We start from the raw sequence: 25,101 nt of genomic DNA on the forward strand, positions 1-25,101 counted from the left end.
CTGGAATAGCCCCCTCAGGACAGATATTGAGCTCACTGTCCTCACATCTGGTGCTGCTCTGGACCACACATATAAAGAAGTCAGGTCTGTGCCTGATCTAATGTGTTTGCGGGGGGGGGGGGGGAATTATCCCCCCAAAATGGGGGTCAAGGCAATAGTCCATACCAGGAGAGCATGTTCATTTTTGTCACCAGGAGCCAGTGATGAAGTTACCAGTTCTACTGGCAAAGATTTAGAAGGCACTGTTCTCCAGGTTGATGAAAGTGATCACTGCTTTCCTAAAGTAGAAGTACCTCAGGGTTCTGTTCTTTTAAGTGGAAGCTGTCAGATCATGCTTTTCCTACAGGAGGGGGCCAGAGGGCAATGAGCCCACGATAGATGAATTCAACACCTAGGGTTGATGGTGTCTTCCAGTATCAACAGGGACCAGTGATTTGATGCTTTCTAGACGTGGAAATTAGGGGTTGTCAATCCTTGTACAGCAAAGAGGCTTAGGTGTCATTGTCCTGCCATATGGGAGGAGGTAGGATTTAGGGCTTCCTGAAGAAAAAAGGAAAGGGCAGTGGGGGTTTCCTCAGAGAGTGGGAAGGGACAAAGAAGCCCCAGCAGAGATAGAGGGTGGCTGGAGAGGAAATACCAGTGGATTGTGTGTCCCCTTTATTCCCCAGGTGACAGCGGGAAGGTGACCACAGTGGTAGCCACTCTAGGACAAGGCCCAGAGCGCTCTCAAGAAGTGGCTTACACAGACATCAAAGTGATTGGCAATGGCTCATTTGGGGTCGTGTACCAGGCACGGCTGGCAGAGACAAGGGAGCTGGTGGCTATCAAGAAGGTTCTTCAGGACAAGAGGTTCAAGGTAGCTTGGGGAAATGAAAATGAGCAGTTTTGGGGACTGCTGAGAGTTTCAGCAAGAGAGCTGGCACCTGGGCTTCAGAGGGGACCTGAGCATGGGTCAGAGAAGAAGGAAGGGAATGAATTGAATGGAAGATTGGAAAAGTTGATTCCAGGAGAGTTGAGAGCTGACATTTATTGGGCGTTTGCTTAATATAAGTGCTTGATAGGTGAGTTCTTATTCAGTGTACCTAAAGGTTCTCTGAAGATTGGTAGTGTTGTTATCCCCATGTTAAGCAAGCAGAAATGAAATGTGCATATAAAATATCCTAGTCAAGAGACTAGAATTTAGCCTATGTGATTCCCAAGCGCTCTCCATTTGGATAATGGATACATTTGCTAATGGATACATTTCTTCCCAGAGAAGGGAGATGGCATGGCTGATGCTGGTGGTGCTGAAGGTAGCACTCTGCCCCAAGTCTTTGGCCAGTGCTGCAAGATGGAATTCAGCCCATGCTCTGTTCACAGACTACTTTTGTTGGTGCGGGGCACTGTCCCTTCTGAGGAGGGGTGCCTGCCCTCTCTTACTTGGGCAGCGTTGACCTATGAGTTAGCAGAGGCCCAGGGAACTAGATGGAGATGGTAGTGGAAGGATAGCTGGTATTTGGGGGGCTGGCATTTGGAATCTAGGCTACCCTGGATGTGGGGTAACTGAGGCTAGGTCAGGGCCTGGGTCTGGACTGGAAGGACTGTTGGTCAGGATGAACCCAAAAGTTGGTTAGGGTTGACCTGCAGAAGTGAGAGGGTCTGGGGGCAGGGAGCTCTGAGGCCTCGGGAGCATGGGGGAGAATGCTCAGAGTGGGCATCTGGGAAGAGGCTGAAGCATAGCTCCGAAAATGAGAATTGGAAGCCTGGAGTCTGGGACTCAGGATCCAAGCTAGAGTTGAAAGTCTGGGATGCCTCTGGGAGAGCAGCAGCGAGTGGTGAGGACCAGGGTGAACTGGATGGCCAATATGGGTCTATGGTTATTTATGGCTTGGAGGGCAGCAAGCCATATGTGGCCACTTCATCTGATTCTTCATGTAAAGCTGAGAACTGGCTTTGGCTTTGTAAGTGAAGTGACTTGGCTTGTAAATGTCAGCAATAAGTTGAAAACTTTTACAAAGTGGGCTGAAAAGAACACATCTGTGTTTTGGAATTGGTGCACAGGCCTCCAGCTGAGTGTGCGGGGAGGAGGTTTGCAGTGAAGAATTGCGGGTGCCCCTGAAGGGCCTTGGTACTAGGATACAAAGGCAGCTGCGTTTTGTGTTGGCAGGAGTGGGAACAGGGCTGAGGTGAGTGTACTGGGGAGGGGAGGCAGAGAGAAAGGGTTGGCTGTATTGAGATTTTCTTCCTCTGTCCCCAAGAATCGAGAGCTGCAGATTATGCGTAAGCTAGACCACTGCAATATTGTGAGACTGCGGTACTTTTTCTACTCCAGTGGGGAGAAGGTGAGACACTGGGGTGCCCAGGGTGAGGGTGTGGCTCCACCCATTTTTCCTGCCTAGCTTTCTCATAGGTCGTCTTTCCCTGACTGTGGCTTATACACCTTCCCTTTCCCCTTGGTGTCAGTACCTCACACCTCCTTTTTTGTCTTCAGAAAGATGAGCTTTACCTAAATCTGGTGCTGGAATATGTGCCCGAGACAGTGTACCGGGTGGCCCGCCATTTCACCAAGGCCAAATTGACCATCCCTATCATCTATGTCAAGGTAGGCAGGCAGGCTGCTCCAGAGCCTCATTTCTTGTACAGGTTTCCTCCTCTTTCAAGGTTATGTTGGTTTTGGGGGGGTCCCATGTTTCATGCCTTTGCTCCTCTAGCCCCTAGATGGAGTTTGATAGAGGAGGGGAGGGCCGAGGCAAGGGCTGACTGGATCAGGAAGGCAGCTGGACCAGGGGGCTGAAGAGGCGGCAGAGTACCTGCTCAGATCCACACCAGGAGCCACTAATATTAGTGTTGTTAGGTACATGTTCCTACATCATCTGTAGGACCATTCCCCATGCCTGGCACTGTGTCCTGGGTATTCAGATCTTCAGGAGGTATCTGAATGAATACATCAATAAATGAGTGAAGCCCAGGAATGATGTAGTTTCAGGACAGGCTGGAACGGTGCTGCATTGGGAGGTAGGAGGTGTGGGTTTGTTTGCTGGAGGTTGCTTGGGCCCCAGCTGCTCCTTGCGTTGGCTTTAAGCACTACACTCCTGGGTAAGCTGACATGGGCTCTGTCAGTGGTTGCTGCTGCTGAATCTCACCTCCTGGAAAGGGAGTTCTCTGGTTGGGTGAAGCTGTGCTCTAGCTGCGTGCACACGGGGCCCAGTGCTGAGAAATTCCAAAAGCACAGCTTACTGACACCCTTGTCTTGCCCTCACAGAGCACTTAGTTTGGTGGGGCTGACAGGCGCTGTCCAGGAAACCATGAAACTAGGTACTGCTATACTAGAGGGAGCATAGGGGATTCTGGGAAAAGGACATCCTAACTCAGCCTGGTTTGGAGGTGACAAGGAACAAGGAAGAGTTTGGGGAGGAGATCAGATGCACAGAAAAGTAATGGGATCTTGCTGAAGGGAACAGGGACAAAGGAGGGACCTTTTGTATGTGGTGGAGAACAAGTTGGGCAATTAATACATCTCAGACACTGGTCTTGGCCCCAAGGAAGCAGAAGTGATCATAACTCAAAAGATCCCTGATCTTTTGGCACTTGGGTTCTAGTCAGTAAGTGGGAGAGAGGCAGCAGAACTGAGCTGGAGTGGGGGCTGGCTTGGGGGTGGTTTTGACTGTCGAGTGAAGGAGGCTGAGCTCTTCAAGAACCAATGGTTTTTGGTGAGGGGGAAGCCAAGTGCCTGACTCCCCAGCCTACTTTATGACAAGGCCTTCCATTGTGTCTGTTCTACTCAGCAGGCTTCTGCCAAGGGGTGTGGTTGCAGCAGTAGTTGTCAAAGTTTGGCCTGGGGACCAGCATCCGTGCCAGAGGGCTTGTTGCAGAAGTCACAGAATTAGAAACTCTTAGTTGGGCAGGTATGATAGTCTTAAGAGGCAGGAGGGTAGAAAGTTTGGGCCCAGCTTGGGCCACTTAGTGACTTAGCAAGACCCTGTCTCAAGGTAAAAAATAAAAATAGGGGTGGGGCTATACTCAGTGTGAAAGTACTGAGTTCATTCTTCGGTATTGTTGAAAAACAAAACCCCGTGAGATTGGGCGCCCATTGGTCTGTTTTAACGAGTCCTCCAAGTAATTGTGGTATGTACGGAAGTTGGAGAATCCAAGATCATGGCCTGGAAGGGCTCTTCAGGCCAAGACTGGACCAGTGTGCAGGGATGTGCTGTGTGGGGAGGGCTGAGCTGGAGTTCAGCTGTCCCCTGCCTGCCCCAGGTGTACATGTACCAACTCTTCCGGAGCTTGGCCTACATCCACTCCCAGGGTGTGTGTCACCGTGACATCAAACCCCAGAACCTGCTGGTGGACCCCGACACTGCTGTCCTCAAGCTCTGCGATTTTGGCAGGTGGGACTGACCTGGGCTTGCTGGGTGGCTAAAAGGGTAAGGGGGACCTTAACCTTTGGCTGTTTACCCTTGCCCTTTTCTTCCCACAGTGCAAAGCAGTTGGTCCGGGGGGAGCCCAATGTTTCCTACATCTGTTCTCGCTACTACCGAGCCCCAGAGCTCATCTTCGGAGCCACCGATTATACCTCGTCCATCGGTCAGAGTTATGGGAGGGTGGCATTGGGAATGACAGTCTTGGCAGGTTTTGAGTTCTTTCTGTGTGCTGTGTGTCAGGCTTGGTGATAAAAGCTTAACTAACATCTGTTCTTTCACCTGGTCCTGACAAGCTTAGGAGGCTGGTGCTGTTGCATGCTCATTTTAGATACGTGACCTAAGGCTGGGAGCCGGGAAGCAACCTGCCGGTAGTTGCACAGCTGAGATGGGGCGGGGCTGGGATTTGAAAGCTCACCTGACTCCAGAGTCCATCCTAGCTCTGGAACCTCCCAGTCAGCTCTCTGTTCTCAGCTGGCGGGGAGGGGCTGGCAGTGACCCTGGGGGAACCAGCAGGCACAGCTTTACTACCATGAAGGTACCGCCTGTTCTTAGGGTCTCTGTGTCCTTCTGTTGTCGAGGATGGTAGTGGCACCTTCTAGGCACGAGGAAGGCTGAAATAAGGAAATGAGGGTAAAAGGGTGTGTGAGCGACTGTGTGGTGAGGGCCACAGCACAGACTAGGGAGGGGTGAAACAGCCAGGCTAAAAATCTTCTCATGGGTAAGAGTGAGGTGGGAGGTAAGAGTTATTGTAGGATTTGAGGCTTTACCTTCCTGTGGCCCAAAGGGCGCAGGTGCCTTTTGGCAAGTTTGGGCCTGGTTCATCCTCTGCGGGTAGAGGAAGACAAGGGGCTCATTGGGGTCACTGAGCAAGGCAGTGAGGGCTGGAAGGACATGTAGTCTGGGGAGTGCAACTAAGTTGGACAGACCTGGAAGTTCAAGGTCCAGCTCCAGTCTGTATGACCTTGAGCCAAATGCTGCCTTTCTGACCTGAGAAAATGGGGTACCTGACACCTCAGGATGGCCATGAGAAATAAATAGAAGGATTTGCAAAGGGATGGGCTTGGTGGCCCTACCTGCCTAGTCTTAAACATCTCCCATTCCCCTTCAGATGTTTGGTCAGCTGGCTGCGTCCTGGCCGAGCTCCTCCTTGGCCAGCCCATCTTCCCTGGGGACAGTGGGGTAGACCAGCTGGTGGAGATCATCAAGGTGAGAGTGGGGTCAGGGAGGATAGGGGGCAGGGCTAAGGGAGAGGGGGGCCTTGTCTCAGACCCCTCTCTTATCAAAACAGGTACTGGGAACACCAACCCGGGAACAAATCCGAGAGATGAACCCCAACTATACAGAGTTCAAGTTCCCCCAGATTAAAGCTCACCCCTGGACAAAGGTAGGGTAGGGATAAAAGTGGGTCTCTTGAAGGCCAACTGGGCTGGTACTTGGCTTCAGAATCATGGCTTGGGAAGGTTTAAAGTTAACCAGGGAGCAAGTCAGTAACTCCTAACATTTAAATTTATGGAATCTAGAATCTAGCTGGGTGTGGTGGTGCACACCTATAATCCCAGGATTTGGGAGGCTGAGGCAGGAGGATTGCCATGAGTTCAAGGCCAGCCTGGGCTCCATAGTGAGTCCAGGCTACCAGAACTGCATAGTGAGACCGTGTCTAAAAACAAAAAACAAAAAACAAAAACTTAAGGAATCTAAAAAATTGAGGACCCACAGGTTATCAAGATTCCATTTCTGTGGTAGAGATACTAAAACTCAGCAAAGCTCATATAATCATAGGACCTGGGCTGGCTGCCTGCCAGAATAAAATTGACTTCCTCTCAGTGGTTGTGCCTCTGTTTCCTTATTTGGAAGGTGGGTTTGTGAGAGGCAGGCAGTTGTATTTGTTACGGGCAGTGAGTCACAGGACGCTAGGGCTGGGGCTGAGGGCATCTCTCACCCCTGTGACCCAGAACGCCCCTCCCCCTAGGTGTTCAAATCTCGGACGCCGCCTGAGGCCATCGCCCTCTGTTCAAGCCTGCTAGAGTACACTCCGTCCTCCAGACTCTCGCCACTAGAGGCCTGTGCCCACAGCTTCTTTGATGAACTCCGATGTCTTGGAACCCAGCTCCCCAACAACCGCCCGCTTCCCCCTCTCTTCAACTTCAGTCCTGGTGGTGAGAGCATAGAAGTGGGGAGCCAAGCAGGGTACCAAACAGGTATAGGGCTCAAGAAGCTGTTCCCCAGATGGGAGAACCATAGCTACCTCGGCCATGCTTTACAATCTTACGCTAGGTTCTTGCCAGTTTTATACTTAAAGACTTCTGCGGCAAAAGGTGTCAATAACCCGGCCTCGCCAATAGCTGGGTCTTGTTTGGTGCCCCATCATAGTCCTCACTGGGTTTCCAGATGCCCTGGGTCCGCCCTGACTGGGTGTGTCAATTCCTGTCTCTAGAACTCTCGATCCAACCGTCTCTCAACGCCATTCTCATCCCTCCTCATTTGAGGTCCCCAGCGGGCACTACTCCACTCACTCCGTCCTCACAAGGTAAGTTGGAGGGCATCTGCTGAAAGTTAAACAGCTTTTCAGAACTAAAATATATTTTACAGCATGTCAGTGACCACCTTCATAGGACATCGTTGCCAACATTTGTGTTTAAATGCTAACTGGAAAACCAAAGAAATGTGTTTGGTGTGAACAAAAAGTTGAACTTGTTGAACATATTTAAAATTGGACCACTTTGGGTGAAAGCCCAGATTTTCTTTTCTTTTGGTGAAGAAAGTCAAATTTGGCAGCAGGGCCCACCTTCCTGGCTGCGGTTGGCAGTGGGCTAGCTGCAGCTGCCTCCTCTTAGGTGGAGCCTGGTTCCTTGGTGTGAGGGACTTAATTGTCAAGCTGGCTGTTTTGGCATTTGTTTTTTTTTTTGTTTTGTTTTGTTTTTCGTCTTTTTGAGACAGGGTCTCACTATGCAGTTCAGGCTAGCCTTGAACTCACAACAATCCTTCTGCCTCAGCCTCCCAAGTGCTGGGATTACAGGTGTGCACCACCACGCCTGGCTCTTTTGGCACTGGAGTTTGCATCTGTGGACCTAAAGACAGCTTTTAACATTGATTGTCTTTTTGAGACAGGGTCTTGCTATGCAGTTCAGGCTGGCCTTGAGCTCACTTTGTAGCCCAAGCTGGTCTCGAATTTGCAACGATCCTCCTGCCTCAGCCTCCCGAGTTAACTTTTAATCTTACCACTCTGCAGAGGGTGCAGGGGGATCTGAAAGGCAAAGGCTAACTGTCTACTGCTTTTCTTCTCTTCAGCTTTAAATGAGAATCAGACCGGCTCAGACTGGCAGGCGCCTGATGCCACACCTACCCTCACTAACTCTTCCTGAGGACCCCACCAGCTACTCTCTCCCATGTCTATCTGGGAGCCCTAAGGGGGGTTGGGAAGGGGGAGGTGTAGCCCATCAAACTTCTATCCTGGCTGGGCCCCTAGACTAGAGGGCAGAGGTAAATGAGTCCCTACCCCCACCTCTAGTCCCTCCGTTACCAGCCTGACTCCTATGATGGGCTTTTTAAGAGGATTTTAACTGGTTGTGGGGAGGGAAGACATGGAAGGAAGGATGGGGTTGGGGGCATGAGGAACTCCTACCCCTTTTGTGCCCTCATATTCCCCAGCCTCCACTTCTTCCAAACGCCCCTCCCGTCCTATGACCCTTGTAAATAGAATCAGCCCTCTCCATCTTTTCCCTTCCCTGGTCCCCAGGTGTAAATAGATTGTTATAATTTTTTTCTTAAAGAAAACGTTGATTCACACCATCCATCCTGGCCCTGCCCACTCCTACAGCTGTATCTCCACTCCTGTCCTCTGCTCCCAAGGCCTCCTCACTCCCATCCCTGTCCTGGAGGGCCTGGGGGAATGAGGAGAACTCCTGATGTCTTAAGTTTCCACAGTAAGGTTTGCCTGTGTACAGACCTCCGTTCAATAAATTATTGGCATGAAAACCTGCTTCCTGTCTGGCTGCCTGTTTGCACCTAGGTGAGGGGGTGCCTGGAGCGCTCTTCAGGGTTAGGAGGGGGCTGTGTCTTAGGCAGGGAAACACTGGGAAGCCTGAGTTTTGGCCTGATTCAGGTGCCCAACCCTTCTGCACCCTATCACGCCCCTCTGCATGTGGAGTTACAAGCTTTTCTGCACTACAGGTCTGGGAGGAGCCTGTCCTATAACTCCGCATAAATCAACTGCTTAGAGGAGAGGGAAGGATTAGTATCCTCAGTGACCAGTGACAGAACTGGAGATCTCTTGAACAGGGTCAAGGTCACAGAACTTAAGTTGCAGAGTCGAGATCTGAACAAAAGGCGGTCTCAGTCCAGACTGTTGGCTGCTGTGGGACCAGGGAGACACTGGATAAGGAGTCACTTAGGCAAAAATTTAAAACTAATCTGCCTGTAGACTCGGGTGGGATTGGAGGGACATGGAATAGGGCCAGAATCCTAGAAGATTCTCAAGGCTTCATTTTAGAGTGTTAAGCACGGCAGCTATTTGCTCTGGCTCTCAGGGGTGTTTGGAATTGACAACTCTGGGAAGGTTGGGGCAGAGAGTTTGGCTTTTCCCCTCACTGAAAATGCTAGGAGCAGATGGTAGGGGCTATAAGCAAAAGGAAATGGCACCTCTTCCACACGGTGCCAAACACTGAGTACGGGCAGGAGACTGCAGAAGGGGAGGGAAAGGGAGCCTGGGGAGAAGTAACCGCATGTCCTCTGCTGGATTCCACCTAAGACGTCACAGGACTGTTCCTGCGGGCTCTGGGCCCCGAACTGCCTAGGGACATCTATATATTGCCCAGAACAGACTCCCTTTCTTGCTCAACACTGGCCTGAATTTCACCTTGATTGCAAAGTGGGCATATAAAGCACACAGATTAGACAAGGGGAAGACGGGCTGGTCTGTGCAAAGGGCAAGTCGTGGGTTCCTGGGGACCCATTCTTCCTCTGGTTTACTGTGTATTCAGAGGATGTCCTTCACTTCTATCCCTGTACTCCCTGCCCAGCTGTCCCTTCCCAGAACATTGCCAGCCTTCCACTCACGTCACTCTGGTCCTGGGGAGACCTGACACTGCCCTGAACTACTCGGCACATCTTCCAAGGCCTAGGCTTCCCTCCTGGACAACTGCCAGCCCCAGCAGCATTCTGGTTCATCTGCCTGAGCACCTGGTGTGCAGAGGCCTTGGGAGCCTGCCCCACTAACCTGCATTGGCTTAGGAAGGGAAAGACTATTACCCCAGGACCCTTTGAAAAAATTGGGGATCCTTTCCTGCTTCCAAGACCTTTGATCTTTTAAGTCCGTCTCAAATCATAACTGCTCTGTGACCCTGGTTTACTTTTCTTCCAATTAGAATGAATCCTGACTTCAGCTTTCTGCATGTGGTTTCCGGTCTCTATCACTTAGAGGAGTAGTAGTTATAAATGTGGGCTTAGGGAACAGTCGGTTCAAATCTTACAGTGCCTCTGCAAGTTGATGGCTTTAGTTTTTTCATCTGTACATGAAGGATGAGATTGTGATCTACTTCACGCCTGTTGGGATCATAGTATACATATAATGCTAAGGGCAGTGCCTCTCATGGCCATGCGGTCAAATGTTCAGTTACTGTAGTTTCAAGATGGTCACCAAAAACACTAGAATTTACCATCCTCCTGTACTGCTGTCGGCCTGAAATGTTCTTTTCCTCTGGCAGACTTCTACTTTTTCTCAGGGTCTGCCTTTTCTAGGAAGACTTTTTCATACCTGTTCTCCCATGAAGGTTTGTTCCCTACTGTGGGATCCCAGGGTCCCTGCACATCCCCATCATAACCCAGGAAATCCTTAGACCTGACTCAGCTCTAGCCTCCAGCATTGCAGAGCACATAGGAGACCTTTGGACACAGGCTGAATGAACCAATGAGCCACATTGGGAGAATAAACCATCTGTACTTGTGTGTGCTTCTACTAAGTGCATACTTCCCGAGGGCAGAGCCTGTGTCTGGCTCATTACTGGATAGTCAGCATCACCCAGTCTAAGCTTAGTATCAGGGTACCTACAGATGTTCTTCCATAATACCAAAATTGAGATGAAGGAAGCCCAGCACAGATGGGGAACATGGTCACCTGATATTGCTGAGCACAAGGGTGATGCCAAGAGCCTCAGCAAGCCTCACTTTACAACACAGCAGGGTGACCTGGGGCAGATCACATGGGAACTTAGAGCTTCAGTTTCTCCTCAGGAAGAGAAAAGTGACATGAGAAACCTGGCAGGGCTGTTTTGAGGACTCACGTGTGTACAAGAATCTCATGAATGCCAGCCTGGCTTATCAAAGGGGTGGTCCTCTTTTTCCCCAGAGGTGCCCACACTCACTGCTGCAACCAAACCCTTTTATTGTTGCTCTTCATTTATGTCACACGAAGGCTGTGTCTAACTGCAACAGCCCGCTTGCTTCACTAGCCCCTAGTGCAGCCTGGCACAGCTGCAGCGTGTCCTCAAGTGCCAGTGGCTGCGATGTCTCAATGATGGCGATGGTCTCCCCGAGCTCTGTGCACATGATAGTCTGCTGAGGCTCAGGGGCTGGGGGTGGGGCAGGAGACGGTGATCTGGGAGGCTGCAGTGTCAGGGACCGGGCTCGGGCATGGACCCGCTGATGCAGCCGTAGGCCTGCCATGGCACGGAACCAGCGGCCGCAGGTCCCGCAATAGTAGGGGCTCTTGTTGTAGAGACCAGTGATGGGAAGCCGGGGTGCACGGGCAAAGGCAACAGGCCGCAGGTGCAGCCGCCGGTGCTGCTGCAGGTTGGAGCTCTGTGTAAAGCGCTTGCCACAGTCCAGACACTGATAGGGACGCACACCTGTGTGGGTCAGCTGGTGGCGGCTGAGGTTGGCTAAAGAAGCAAATGTCTTGCCACAAGAATGGCACTGGAAAGGTCTCTCACCTGTGTGTGTCCGCAAGTGGTTGCGTACATGGACCAGCTTCTTGAAGCCCTTGCCACAAACTCCACAGCGGTGCCGCCGTTCAGGGGGCCCATGTACTGCGCGTCGATGTCTGGAAAGCCGAGAGGCTGAGGCAAAAGACTTGGGGCACTGCGGGCAGGGCAGCTGGGCAGGTGGGGCAGGGGGTGGGGTTGGGGGTATTGGCTCTGTTGGAGCTGGGGAGGCTGTTGCTGCTGTAGCCGGAGCCCCGCTTTTCCCAGCATGCGTGCGCCGATGGTAGAGGAACTTGGTCATGTTGCTGAATGTCTTGCCACAGCGACAGCGATGCAGTGGGTTGGCAGTGTGAGCCCGGCGGTGGGCCACCAATGTGAGTTCCGTGCCGAAGCCCCGTCCACAGTCTACGCAAAGGTAGCGAGCTTCTCCTCGATGCAGCCGCAGGTGCTGCTCAAGAGAAGCTGCCTTCTTGAAGACCTTGGAGCAAGCCGTACATTCGTGTGTGCCACCCACATGGGCCCGCCCATGAGCCAGCAGCCGGTTTGCTGAGCTGAAGCTGCGCTGACACTGGGTGCAGTGGAAGGGGTGGGCAGCTGATGCTGATCCTCGGGATGCTCTTCGGTGTCTCCGGCGAGCCCCTACAGAGGTACAGTGTTGGGAACAATCCCCGAGGCCCTGGGCTCTACCGGCTGTGGACTCGTTACCTCCCACAGTATCATCAGCAAAGTCGACAGCTCCCTCCTCCTCATCCTCTGACTCTTCATCATCATCATCATCCTCATCTTCTTCATATTCCTCCTCCTTGTCCTCTAACCCATTATGCTCTTCTTTCTCCAGGGAGTCAAAGTGAGTGCCCTGATGTTCCAAGAATTCCTCTGGGGTGGCGCAGAGGGTGGAGCACTCAGGACATTCATAGGGCTCCATCTTGACCTCAGGAGGTGGAGGGGGTGGTGTTGGGGGAGGTAAAGGGGGTGGCGCTGATGACTCAGCTACTGCAGCAGAAAGGTGCTGAGCCTTGCGATGCGCCACCCACAGCTCAGGTGAGGGAAAGAGTTCTTCACAGTCCCCACACTGGTACTGGATCTGGCTTGCAGACTCCCGGAGGTGAGCGTCCTGGTGGGCCAGGAGCTCACTGGGAGAGAGGATGAGCTGGCTGCATTCACCACACTGGAAAGGCCCCTCCTCAGTGTCTGCTATCAGCTCTGGTTCCAGGCCGGCATCCTGTGTGGTCAGTGCCTCCTCCTCTGACACAGTGAGCACGTGCTGCTCTTGGTGTGAGAGGACTTCCTCTAGTGTGTTGTACAGGCTGCCGCACTCAGAACACATAAACTGGTGGTGCTGGAAGAAGAGGGATGAGGCAAGGGCCTCCCCAGGTGTCATTTCCATCACTTCTGTTGCTATCTCTGCCATTTCCCCCGACATGGACGACACGGATATTGGCATCTCCACTGTCCCTGGTGACTGTGTTGGCATCTCAGCCATCTCAGCCACAACCTCTGCCATTGTGGGGAAGGCAGTGCCTGGAGAAGGAGGGGCAGGAGCTAGTGACATACGAGGAACCCAGGAGAGAGGGGGTGTCGCAGGAGTTCCCTTGCTCATCCCATTACTCACCAGCCTCTATCAGTTGACAAATCTTAATCCAATGTTTATGTCTCCGTATTCAGTGATCCTGTGTCTTGAGGTCTATTGTTGCCCACACCAGCCAGGCATCTGCAGAAGAGAGAACACTCCTCAGTCTGGCCTGGTATGCTGCCCTCTCCTCGAGGGTCAGTCATACTCTTTCTGAGAATACACCATGTCTTTTCCAGCCTCCTAGCCTTTGTTTATGCAGTTTCCTCATTTTGCAACATCTTTCTTCCTTTACCTATGCACACAGAGACATGGCAAAACGTTTAAGAGCACCGGCCCTGGAACCGGACCTCCCTCAACTTGATTCTGAGCTCCACTGCTTATGTCCTCCCTCTCAGAGTGTTTTCTCATCTGTAAAATGGAATTAAACCAGTGCTGATCACAATGTCACGGATACTTAATAAAGGCTAGCTATAAATATTACTTGAAGTTTGCTAAAAAAGTTGTTTTGAACTTAAGTCTTTGATGCTGCTGTTTTCTCTGCTAAGAAAACTCTCCTCTTCTTGTTCGGCAAACTCTTACCCCATATCTCCTTTGTGAAACTGCTGGGACCATCTTCATATCCTCAGGGTGAGTCTGCTCCTGCCTCTTGAGGTTCCTATGATATCCTGAGCTTTCTCTGTTGTAACAAACATGAGATTGGAGTGTTTCTTTGTGTTCTTTACAGGACTGAGAGCTTGTAGGCAAGGTGGGTCTGATTCTTTGTGGAAGTCCCAGTCACCAACAAAACCACAGACCAGGGACAGGTATTTTAACTTTCAAATTTGCCCCTATGTTCTCTTCTTGTGTGGGTTCAATGCAACTCAGGCCCCCTTACACCATGGAGGCTCACAGTTTGTCTATTGGCCAAATAACTCCCCCCCAGACTTTTTTCTTCTTTTTTTTTTTTGTGTGTGTGGTACCTGGGATGGAACCCAGGGCCTTTTGAAAGCCCCACCTTCTTTATCTCTTCACCTTATCTGTTAGTGCCAGAGGGCAGATGGAGTTTAGCTTACATCCCTGCAGATAGAATTTGTTCATATTAAGCTCCCTGAGGGGAGGGTTTTTAGCCTGTTCATCACTGAGGCATTTCCAGTGCCAAAAACAATGCCCAACACACAGTAGGCACCAAGAAGGTACTTCGTGAATGAATGAGTCTCTGGGCGAGTGAGGACCTAAGAGTTTAACCATCCCTATGCACATTGCATTTCTACAAGCCAACTCTCCCATCTCACTGTGAATTCCCACAATAACAGTACTGCACAGGGCCCCGTTTTTAGGTGGTGCTCAGTAAGTACTACCGAATAAATTATTCACTAAATTCCTAGGAGCTAAACTTTCCTTATCAACCTATTCCAAATCCTTCACTGATTTTTGAGTTCTAGGATCCATACACAAGTCATTCCATAAAAAATCTTCCTGTAAACAACCAACAGGGAGCAGAGTTCCATTTTTCCTTGTTTTGCAGTCCCACTTGGAACAGAGAACTCCCCTAGGGTTAGGCCCAGGGCACGCTACAAGACTTGTACAAAGTAGACACCCAAGAAATGTCTCTCTAGAAAGCGGCCTTGAAATTTGCGCTTTCCCTGTCTAGACTTTTTTTACTTAATCTTGGATTGTGAACTACTGGGGGGACAAAACGGGGGGGGTGTCATATAGTGAATTCCTAAGTCTTACCAGGAAAGAACCCACCAAGGCCTGAAAGTTCAACTTTTCCTGCTACACATCCCTTTTCTGCCAAACTCCTCTCCTCGGCGCCCCGAGAAGTCCCTGCAGCGGGTGGGAGGGAGCCAAGCTTAGGGTACCGCACACCGCAGGAGGGCAACCAAAGCCTCTAAGGCACACAGGAAGGAGCGCTCTCCTTCACTCTGCTCAGCTCCCGCCCTAGCACAGGCCCCGAGGTTCTTCAACCCCCAGGGTCCTCTTCAGTCCCCCTCCACCCTCTCCGTACGCCCAGCGCTCCGTTCCCCGCCCGCCCCGCTGCACCCTCACCCATTTCTCTTGCCTTAACAGGTCCTGCAGCTCTTGACACAGACCCCCGGCTCCGGGCGTGCGAGACCCCTCACTATCCACACCTCCCATTGGGCGGCGCCCTTACACGTGGCGGCCAATCAGAACCGGCAGCGCAGGGCACGCGCCCTTGCGCCTGCGTGTTCACTCTCAGGCGGGTCTCTGCGAGTTTCTCCACTCAACACAACTGTGCCCTATGGGCGGGGTCCCGGCACCGAGAAGCGTCTGCGCAGTTCTCTGTGGCCGCTCTTTTCCTGCTGCGAGTTTGAAAGTTCAGCGGAGAGAAGTGGGCACAGAGCGCGAGGGCCCATAGAGGGAACTGGCCGGCAGGAGGCCTTGACAGGTGTCATTTCATAGTTGAAGAGACTGAGAGTCTCTGAGAACACAGCTTTGAAGGCAGCCAAACTTGAAGTACTTCCCCTGTGTGCGCCTTAAGTTTTGCTCATCTGTAAAATGGGCTTTGACTCCTATCCACCTCAGAGGCTGTTGAAGGGATTGGATGATCCACACGCAAAAGCGCTCAGGAGTGGGGGGGCTCATACATACACCGTGGGTACCCTATCTAGCATGGACACAGTCCTTCTGAGTTTGTGAAATCGCTACCCTTTTCCTCACTTCACTTAATGATCGTCACTTACAAGGCGCCCACTGGGTACTCAGTTCGGTACTATGCTTTCATAGGGGCTCGTAGCCATCCATCTGTTTCACAGGTGGGGAAACTAAGACCCAGAGAAATGAAGAGATTCTTCCGAGCCACCGATGCAGCCGAAGCAGAGCCTGTACTGACCCAAGGCCAGGCAGGACACAGGACTCCCGCCTCCCCAGGGGAGGTCATTCCGGGGGTGGAACCAGTCGGCAAGGAGACTTGTGTCAGGCACGTGCTAGCCCTGACCTTGAGTCACCTAAGTGGGTGTCTGGCCACCGTCACGCCCGAAGCCCTCGGCAGGGGAAGCGCGGACACCACAGCCTTGACAGACCTGCTCTTGTTGGTGCAGTTAGGGACAGGGCATTTGAATGGCTCCCTGATCCTGCAGGGAAGAGATGTGCATATCGGGATGGACGGGTGTACTGTGATTTGGAAGGAAGTTATGCAGTTCCGAACATGAGACTGGGGAATCCTGGTCTCTATCAAAAGGAATTTATAGGTGGGGTGGGGGTGTGTGCTCTTCGGGATAAAGGTGTGTTTCCAAACTGAATCATGAGACAGTACAGATGTAGGTTCCTGGCTGCCATTAGGAGTAGGGGTCAGTACTGCAGGAGATCCAAGTCTTGACCCTAAGTGGCCTGGACGTTCCTGGGAGCCAAGGCAGTCTTTATTGTAGACCTTTGCCTCCGGAAGCTGGGGCAGTGATAATGCGGGCGTCTTGGTCGTGATCAGGAGGGGGCTGTAGTTTATGAGATGAATATTTCCACAGGTCATGATGTGGGGTAACCCGGGACGCGGTGTCTCGAGTCACCTGCGGGAGAAGTAGAGACACTGCGAGTGCCAGACCCGGGAGGTTCTCGCCTTGCGCAAGCGCAGCGCCGCCAAGCCAGGAAGCTTCAGTTGCGGGGCGGGTGCAGAGGCCTCAGAGGGTGGGGCTTGTAGGTCTCGTTCTGCGCTTGCGCCCAAGGGGCGTGGCAGTCGCACCTGCGCGAGTTGGGGGAAGAAGGAGGAGCGAGGTGACGCAGGCGTAATAATAGAGAAGGTGCCAGAAAGATCCAAAACAAGTGGCTGCGGCTGTCGCCCAGGAGTCATCCGACGCCGGAATCCGGTGAGGATCCCAAGAGGCCTAAAGGCTACTGGTGGCGGGCAGACGAAACCACTCGGGCGCTGGGGATAGGGTGAGACCGCCCTTTATAGGGCGAGGGTCGGGTTCGGACGGTACCACCTGTGTAGAGAGCAAAGGGCTGCTGCCTTGGTCGGTGCGGTGATCGGGGACAGAGGGTCGCTTTAGGAAGGTACCACTTGGGTGGAGCGGAGGGCCTGAGTGGAAAATACTGGTGAACTGAGGCAAGGGCCGCATCCGGACATTTACTGTCCAAAGGCGCCGTGTGCCCTGGTCAAAGTGCCCTGGAATGGGCCGCAGTCCTTGTTTGGGCCGAATCACTCCGGTCGTCCGGGAGGCTAGTTTGGAACGTACCACCTGGGGAGGGGTCTTTGGGCTCGGCTGGCCCGACTGGCCCGAGAACCCGCAGGGTCGGGCGTCCGGACCTGTTACTAGGGGACCTTGGGCCATACCATTCCCTTCCGGGGGAGAGGGAGACCGAGGCGCTTGTGGGTTGTAGTGGGGCGGCCCTGCCTGGCCGGGGCGGGGGAACACGCACTGGCCGGTGTGGAGTCCCGACCGCCTCGTAGCTGACCGCTGCCTCCTCCCCGCCGTGTGGGTTCTAGGGCCTGGTTCTGAGCTTGTTCCGCATCCCTCCCCCGGGAATGGCGCTGTCTGGGTCGACCCCGGCCCCCAGCTGGGAGGAGGATGAGTGCTTGGACTACTATGGCATGCTGTCGCTTCACCGCATGTTCGAGGTGGTGGGCGGGCAGCTGACCGAGTGCGAGCTGGAGCTTCTGGCCTTCCTGCTGGACGAGGCCCCCGGCGCAGCTGGCGGCCTGGCCCGCGCCCGCAGCGGCCTGGAGCTGTTACTGGAGCTGGAGCGCCGCGGGCAGTGCGACGAGAGCAACCTTCGGCTGCTGGGCCAACTCCTGCGGGTGCTTGCCCGCCACGACCTGCTGCCGCACCTGGCGCGCAAACGGCGCCGGCCAGGTAAGGTTGACTGCGAGTGTGCCACACTTCCTGTGGGGAGGAGGTCCAGTCCTGCTGGGCCCCTGCGGTGGCCTGATAATGTTTCGTTCCATCCCCCCTTCACACAGTATTAATGAGAAACAAAAGAGGGAGGAGGCTTGGTTTAAGGAGGAGTGAGCTTGTGGAATTTGACCACATCAATAATAATGACGACCACTGTTTATGGAAGGCTTGTTCATGCCAGGCGCTGCTGTCAGTCCCTCAGATGAACTGTCATCTTGTATCCTTGTAATAGTCCCGTGAGGAAATACTGTTGCTGTCTTTACTGTACAAGGAAAACAACAGGTTCAGAAAAGTTCAGCAGCTTGCCACATAGAAGACTTGACTCCGGCACACGGGGCAGAGAGGATATAAGATAATGGGGCTTACGTTTAGGTGGTGCATCAGAAAACAAAGACCAGTAAATACGTTATTCATTACAGAAAGTTATGGTTACAGAAAGACTAAAACAAGGTTGTGGAACTGAGGGAGCAGGAAGTGCCTCAGAGTGAAGTGAGGCCGCCTTAGATTAGGTAACCAGTGAAGACCTTTCTGAAATGACATTTGAACTGAGGCTGTGCTGCCAGCCATGCACAGATCTCAGGGGAGAAGTTCCCAGGCAGAGGGAAAGGCAAGCATCCAAGCCCTGAGGTGGGAATGAACTTGATATCATGAGAAGCCCATGTGGTAGGATAGAGGGGTGCCCAAGCAAGGGTGGAGAGAGAGACAGGAAGATAATAAGGTCACACAGGGGCTTGCAGGTAACATAGGTAGAATATGTGGGAGCCGGGATTCAAATTAGCTGGCCTGTCTCCAGAGTTGAGGCCCTTGGCTTGAGAGAGAAGGACAGTAGTGAGACGAGTGGGAAGCTAGGAAGGTTTCAGACTGCCAGAAGACCTTTGTGTGCATAGGTTCTCGGACCCTTGCTTGGGTTACTAGAGGTGGAGTGACAAGGTTGGAGCGGGGGATTATAGGTTTTCATAGCCCAGAGTGAGGCTGTGAGGGGGCTGGGGATTTAGCTCAGCGTCACAGTGCCAGCCTGGCAAGCATGAGGTCGTGAGTTCGATTCTTGGTACTGGGAAAAAAAAAAAGAAGTAAGGCTGTGAGGTTTGGATAACGAGACGGACACCTCTAGAAGAGAAAATGGCATTTGTGGAAAAATATGTCTGAGAGTCAAATTCTAGAAGAAAAGACCAGGGAGCCTACAGAGATCTTCTTACTTCTGGGGGCCTCAAGGTGAACTAGGGACAGTTGATGAGGCTCAAGGGGCCACTGCAGAGATCCTGATCATGCTTGCATACAGAATAACTTGACAGTTGGAGCTGCTGTAGACATGGGCTGAGTGGCCCTAGAGTGGGATTCATTCTCTGTCTAGGGAACCATGTGAGCGCCCTCAGGGCAGAGGGTGTTTGAGTGTGACCTCTGGGGGACGTAGGCACCTTGTGGTCCAGGCATTCTTCCAGGGGTAGGGGCTGAAGACTAGACCTGGAATGGGCAGGAGGCTGTTAATGTTTCTTTCCGTTCTCTTCTTCCAGTGTCCCCTGAGCGCTACAACTATGGGACCTCCAGTTCTTCCAAAAAGACAGAGGGCAGCTGCCGGCGCCGTCGTCAGTGCAGCACTTCCAGCACTTCTTCAGATTCTCAGCAGGGCCAGTGGGATACAGGTGGGTCTGCTGGGTGGGCATGGTGGCAGTGTCACCCTTTTTCTTCTGAACTCATAAACCTCATCCTGGCCCATCAAGGAAGTGGCATGAGGGATCTTTGCACCTCATTTTCACAGTGTTCTATGTTTATTATTGTGTTATTGCTACAAGAGGCCGCAAGCTGTGCTCTGGAGCAGCCCACAGAATTGTTTCATGTTGTTTTCTATTTCATTTAAATGACACCATGTTGTAGGTATCAGCTTGTACCTGATTGTCTTTGCTAGACCTGTTGCTGAGATTTATTCATGCTGAATGCCTCTAATTGGTTTAGTTGCCATGTCCCAATTAATTTATTCTATCTCTTCTCCCTCCCTCAGTTTATTATTATTATCATAAATTTCAAACATGCATAGAAGTTAAATATCTTCATTTAGATTAAGTAATCATTTACCTTTTGCCATTTGGCTTTTTTTTTGTTTTTGTTTTGGTTTTTTTTGTTTGTTTGTTTTCCGGTACTGGGAATCAAACTCACAACCTTGTGCTTGCCAGGCAGGCGCTGTGCCGCTGAGCTAAATTCCCAGCCCCATGCCATTTGGCTTTATATGTGTATATGTAATTCTGGGTTCTTTGTTGAACTCTCTGAGGGTAAATTACAGGCATCAACAGATTAACTCCTCATTAGTAGGCATCACTTGAGAATAAGGATATTCTGTACTACTTCAAGATCATTATTGTACCTAAAAAAGTAAATATTCTCTGATACCCTGATTGTTCATTTTCAAGTCTCTTAAGACTGTCTCAACTTTTAGGATATACTCATGGTTGAGTTGTTATGCATGCAGTTATATCTCCTTAATCTCTTCTTACATATTTTTTTAAAATATGTACTGCTGAAGCAAGCACTCTTATGTATTTTAAAATTTATTTTATTTATTTAAAAATTTTTTTCCTTTTGTTAGTACATGTTTGCAGTACATAATGATGACATTCATCTTAGGGAATGGGTACAAGCACATAATACATCTCAGTTCTTTTTATGTCCCCTTCCCCTCCCTCTTAAATCTCAAACTATAGAATAGAGTTTTCCACAACCTTAGACCTTGAAGGGTGGGGGCCCTCATGCATGCTAATAAGCATGTGCTCTACTACTGAGCCACTCATACCTGCATCTGCCCTTTTTCCTTTTTTTTTTTTTTTAATAGTTTTTGAGACATGGTCTCTCTATGTAGTCCAGGCTGGTCTTGAACTCACCCATGTGGCCCAGACTGGCCTCAAACTCATGGTGATACTCCTGCCTCAGCCTCTCAAGTGTTGTGATTACAGGTATGCATAACCACACCCACTTGTCCCCCATATTTCCTGTAGAGTGGGAATTAGGTTTGGAGGCTTGGTTAGATTCAGATTATACACTTTAAACAGAGTTACTCCTTGACTGATGCCATGTTCTTCATTTTGGAGCATACCATGAGATATGCAAGGTCTGGTTGTCCATTTGTAAATGGGGGAAGTTTAATCACTTTGTGAAGGTAATATCTACCATATTTTTTGTAAAAGGATATTTCTTTATTTATTTTTTGAGACAGGCTCTCATCTACATAGTCAACTGCATAGTCCACATTGGCCTTGAATTTACTAGGTAGCCCCGCTGGCTTTGAACTTAAAATTCTTCTGCTGTGGCCTTCACAGGTGTGCACCACCATGCCTGACTGTAAAGAGACATTTCTTTCCTGTTAAGGTTTAACACTCTGTGGGCTAATACTTTGGATATTCTGGTCCCCAGTGGCCATTTACCCAGTGGATTTAGCATCTGTTAGTGAACCCTGCCTGTTTTACCCTAAACCATCTATCACACTGGTGTTTGCAAAAGAGTGATTTTCTAATTCTTTTCTTTTCTCTATTTCTATTAGATGGAATTCTTCAAGAAAGATTCTTTCATATTTTTTTGAGTATCACTATGGAGTCATTATTATTATTTTTTTTTTGGTACTCAGAATCGAATTCAGGACCTTGTGCTTGCCAGGCAGGCACTGTGCCACTGAGCTATATCCCTGGCCCCTAGAGTTGTTATTTACCTTGTTATAGTCAATCATTTTTCCCAAAGTTCAAAGTGGTTAGTCTCTTTTAGTATATGTGTTGCGGAGGTGAGCACACTAGTCTCTGTGCCTTTCTGCCGTGATTGCCTCCTGCTTTGTGGCAGTGCAGATGTTTTGGGCTCACCTTAAACTTGTCCCTTCCTCAACCCTAGAATCAGCTATTTCTTAAGAGCCTGGTTTCTTTTAGAAGCCATGGTATTTAATCTGAGTGCTGAGTGGTCACATTGTTTTTAGGCTCTATCTGTGAGCAGAGGTAGAGACTGTGCTTTTTCTCTTTTCTTCTTTTTTTTTTCTTTTTGAGACAGCCTCACTATGCAGTTCCGACTGGCTTTTGTAACCCAGGCTGGCTTCAAACTTGAAGCAATCCTCCTGCTTCAGCCTCCGAAGTGCTGGGATTATAGGCATGTGCCACTGCTGAAGATCTTATTAGTACATTTTAAATTCAAAGTTAACAGGATTTTTTTATACTAAAATCTTGGCTGTTAATTATATAAAGAAAAAAATTATATTGAGAAACGGATTTTTTTTGCTTCTTTTTACACCAATAATAAATTATACAGTAATAATAGAATAGCATCAGAATTACAAAGCTAGTACTGCTACTGAGCGTATCTTATGGGAAATTTGTTTGTGGTTCTTGTTCTTTGGTCATATCCCACTGAGAGTTTGCAGTCAGAATGTTTTTCCATGTAACTTGAAGTAACTGTTTTCTCTGAGTATTCATGTTACCAATTATATATACAGTTAGGCTCATATGTTTTAACTTCTGTTTACTTTTAGGGTTTGTTTCTTTTAGTTTCCTTTTAAGTTTTTGAGTGTATAAAACAGTTACATGACTCAAAAGACAAAACTAAGGTATGAAAAAAGATACTCTTAGAACTGTCAGGGGTAAAATATGTTCTTTTTTTTTTTTTTGGTTTTTTTCCGGTACCGGGAACCGAACTCACAACCTTGCGCTTGCCAGGCAGGCGCTTTTGCTGCTGAGCTAAATTCCCAGCCCCTGTCAGGGGTAAAATAAAAGGAAACTGTGTCATTCGTCTCCCAAAGTAGATCATACAAGTGGTTTCATTCCTTTTTTTTTTTTTTTTTGATACGGTCTCGCTATGCAGTTTAAGCTGGCCTTGAGCTCACTTTTAGCCCAGGCTGGTCTTGAACTCGCAATGATCTTTCTGCCTCAGCCTCCTGAGTGCTGGGATTATAGGCGTGTACCACCATGCCCAGCTTTGTTTCATTCATTTTTGATTTGTCCTTGCAGTGTTTTTGTTGTTGTTGTTGTTTTTTCTTCTAGTACCAGGAATCGAACTCACAACCTTGTGCTTGCCAGGCAGGTGCTGTGCCGCTAAGTGAAATCCCCAGCCCCTGTGTTTTTTTGAGGCAGGGTCTTTCTGTGAGTTACAGGCTAGCCCTAAACTCACTGTGTAGCTCACAGAGACCCTCTTGCCTCAGCCTCCTGACTGCTGGGATTACAGGTCTGTGCTACTGTAGGGGGCTGCCAGTGTTTTATGTTGTAAAAATAACAAATATGTGTTCTTACTTCCTCTCCTTTTATTATGCAAAGTGTAACACAGTATCCTGGAAGCTACTCTACTACTCCTGTTTTTTCCTGTTGGATCTTTGTATTGTGTTCAGGTTTTCATGATTATATATGATGCCCCAGTGGCTGTAATCATGCTTTTCACCTGATGTGAGTGTGCAAAGACGTCTTTATTTATCTATTTTTTGTGACTAGGTCTCTCCATGTAGTTCAGACCAGCCTTGAACTCACTGTGTAATCCAGGCTGGCCTTGAATTTGCAGTGATCCTCCTGCCTCAGCCTCCCAAGTGCTGAGATGACAGGCGTGTGCCATCATGCTTGGCTATGGGCTTTAGACCGGTAGAGTCGACTAAATGTTGGGGTGTGCTCTTCCAGATGATGATTGTCAGTGGTACCCCATCTTCTAGACAAGAGCATTCCGGAGGGACTCCTCCAAAGGCTCACAGCAGAGAGAGTGGTCTTGAGTTCCTTCTGGACACCTATGTTGGCCCTTTACCTGTCATCCTGGTCCTCAGTCTACCCCTTCTGTCTCGCTTCAGACTCCCCTCCGACCAAGCGACAGCGGTGGAGTCGGGGCCGCCCTAGTGGTGCCAGAAGGCGGCGGAGAGGGGGTCCCCCTGCCCCCCAGCAACAGCAGCAGCAGGAGCCAACCAGGCCTGCATCAGAAGGCAAAGTGACCTGTGGTAGGTGTCCGCGGGCTTTGGGAAAGCATGGACAGTGCCCAGGGCAGGCTGTAGAATGGGATGGTGGGGGAAGTGAGCATCTGACAGGGTGTGACACACCTTACAGGAAGGCAGCAACGCAGGCACCCATCCAGCCCCGGGGAATTACTGTTATTATCCAGGGTCCTGTGTTTACTAGGCAGATACTCTACCACTGAGCTTTTTATTTAAATCCCTGATCCTTTTTATTTTTGAGTTAGGGTATCGCTAAAGTTGTTCAGGCCAGCCTTGAATTTGTGATCCTCCTGCCTCAGTCTCCCAAAATAGCTGGGATTTACAGGTGAGCGTCACTGCGTCAGTCCATAGCACAATGGGACTCTTGTCCTTTCCATTGCCATCTTGCTTGTCCATGTCCTGCCGTAGTTAAAGGATGAAATCATGTGCTACCCCACCCCCGGGAAGCCCTCCCTGATAACTCCCTTTCTGTAATTTCATTTGTTTGTTCAGCAAACATCTGCAGGGGCTACTTATTTCATAGTCATATCTTGTGCAGTGGTGGAATATCACAGGGGTAGAAAAACAAGGGCCGCGAGTCAGGCTGCCTGATTTACATCCTAGTCTTGGCACTGAAATAAGTTGGCTGTCTGACCTTGTGCAGGTGACTGAACCTCTCAGGGCCTGTTTCCACATCTGTAACACAAGGCTGATAATGGTTCTGACTAGAGTTGTGAGAACAGACAAGTTAACCACATGATAATGCTTGGAATAGCAGCTGGCCCAGAGCATGTGCTGTGTGGGTTATGCTTTTAGTCTTGCTGTTGCTGTGCAGTGGGCTTGGGGTGGAACTGCAGCAGGAAGCCCTTGCTCTGACCTTGTAGCCGGGTGACAGACGCGTGGAACTAAGGTCACTTCGGCAGGCGCCATGCAGAGGATTGGGAATGGGTGGAGGAGCCAGGTAGGCTTCCTGGGCTGTCAAAAGGTTTTAAGCAAGGGAGTAATGTGACCTGATTCCTCTTTTTCAAAGAACTCTAAGCTGGGTGTGGTGGCACATGACTATAATCTTAGCTCCAGGGAGCCTGAGGCAGGAGGATTACGAGTTTGAGGCTAGCCTGAGCTCTACATAGTAAGACCCTATCTCAAAAAATAGGCTATTGTGCAGTAGCCCATCCCATACTGTAAGGTGTTTTTTTTGTTGTTGTTGTTGTTTTGTTTCTTACCTTTTTGAGACAGGGTAGTTCACTATGTAGTTCAGGCTGGCCTTGAACTCACAGTGATCCTCCTGCCTCCACCTCTCGAGTGCTGAGGTCACAGGTGTGCACCACCATGCCTGGCTGTAAGGTGTATTTTAAAAAATTTTTTCTACATTTGGCCCAAACTTGCTTTACAGAGCCTGTTTTTTCTTACTTTTAATAAATGTGAAACTTTGCCACTGAAAAATATAAAAAATAATAATTAAGCTGAGGTAGTTAATTAC

General features: G+C 50.2%; 3 protein-coding genes across 3 annotated transcripts in view; 2 read left to right on the forward strand and 1 right to left on the reverse strand.

Annotated features, from left to right (window-relative positions):
* Positions 1–668: 668 nt before the first annotated feature.
* Positions 669–8,379, forward strand: Gsk3a (glycogen synthase kinase 3 alpha; the record flags this gene model as incomplete). Its single annotated transcript, XM_013508754.1, is given in 10 exon segments — positions 669–856; positions 2,238–2,321; positions 2,471–2,581; positions 4,237–4,367; positions 4,457–4,563; positions 5,509–5,606; positions 5,689–5,784; positions 6,370–6,556; positions 6,835–6,927; positions 7,689–8,379. Coding segments are annotated over 10 exon segments (1,169 nt in total), but the record flags the coding sequence as incomplete, so codon positions are not given.
* Positions 8,380–10,762: 2,383 nt separating this feature from the next.
* Znf526 (zinc finger protein 526) lies at positions 10,763–14,995 on the reverse strand. The gene is made up of 4 exons (XM_013508753.1): positions 14,919–14,995; positions 13,470–13,566; positions 12,930–13,028; positions 10,763–12,838 (listed from the first exon to the last, which is right to left on the reverse strand). Exon 4 carries the CDS (start codon positions 12,819–12,821, stop codon positions 10,800–10,802), a length of 2,022 nt encoding a protein of 673 aa, XP_013364207.1. The 5' UTR covers positions 12,822–12,838; positions 12,930–13,028; positions 13,470–13,566; positions 14,919–14,995; the 3' UTR covers positions 10,763–10,799.
* A 1,555-nt stretch (positions 14,996–16,550) lies between these two features.
* Positions 16,551–25,101, forward strand: part of Dedd2 (death effector domain containing 2) — a 17,393-nt gene continuing 8,842 nt past the window's right edge. Inside the window, exons 1-4 of the mRNA XM_005412386.2 lie at positions 16,551–16,690; positions 17,311–17,677; positions 19,231–19,359; positions 23,505–23,648. Coding sequence (XP_005412443.1) covers positions 17,350–17,677; positions 19,231–19,359; positions 23,505–23,648 — 601 coding nt within the window. The 5' untranslated portion in view covers positions 16,551–16,690; positions 17,311–17,349. The remainder of the gene's footprint in view (positions 16,691–17,310; positions 17,678–19,230; positions 19,360–23,504; positions 23,649–25,101) is intronic.

Source organism: Chinchilla lanigera, unplaced genomic scaffold (assembly GCF_000276665.1).
Source record: "Chinchilla lanigera isolate Chin_1 unplaced genomic scaffold, ChiLan1.0 scaffold00154, whole genome shotgun sequence".
In the NCBI taxonomy this organism is placed as follows: Eukaryota; Metazoa; Chordata; class Mammalia; order Rodentia; family Chinchillidae; genus Chinchilla; species Chinchilla lanigera.

Bases quoted from the DNA above. Each gene is read 5' to 3' on its own strand.
- Znf526 (XM_013508753.1), bottom strand. From the start codon at position 12,821: ATGGCAGAGGTTGTGGCTGAGATGGCTGAGATGCCAACACAGTCACCA.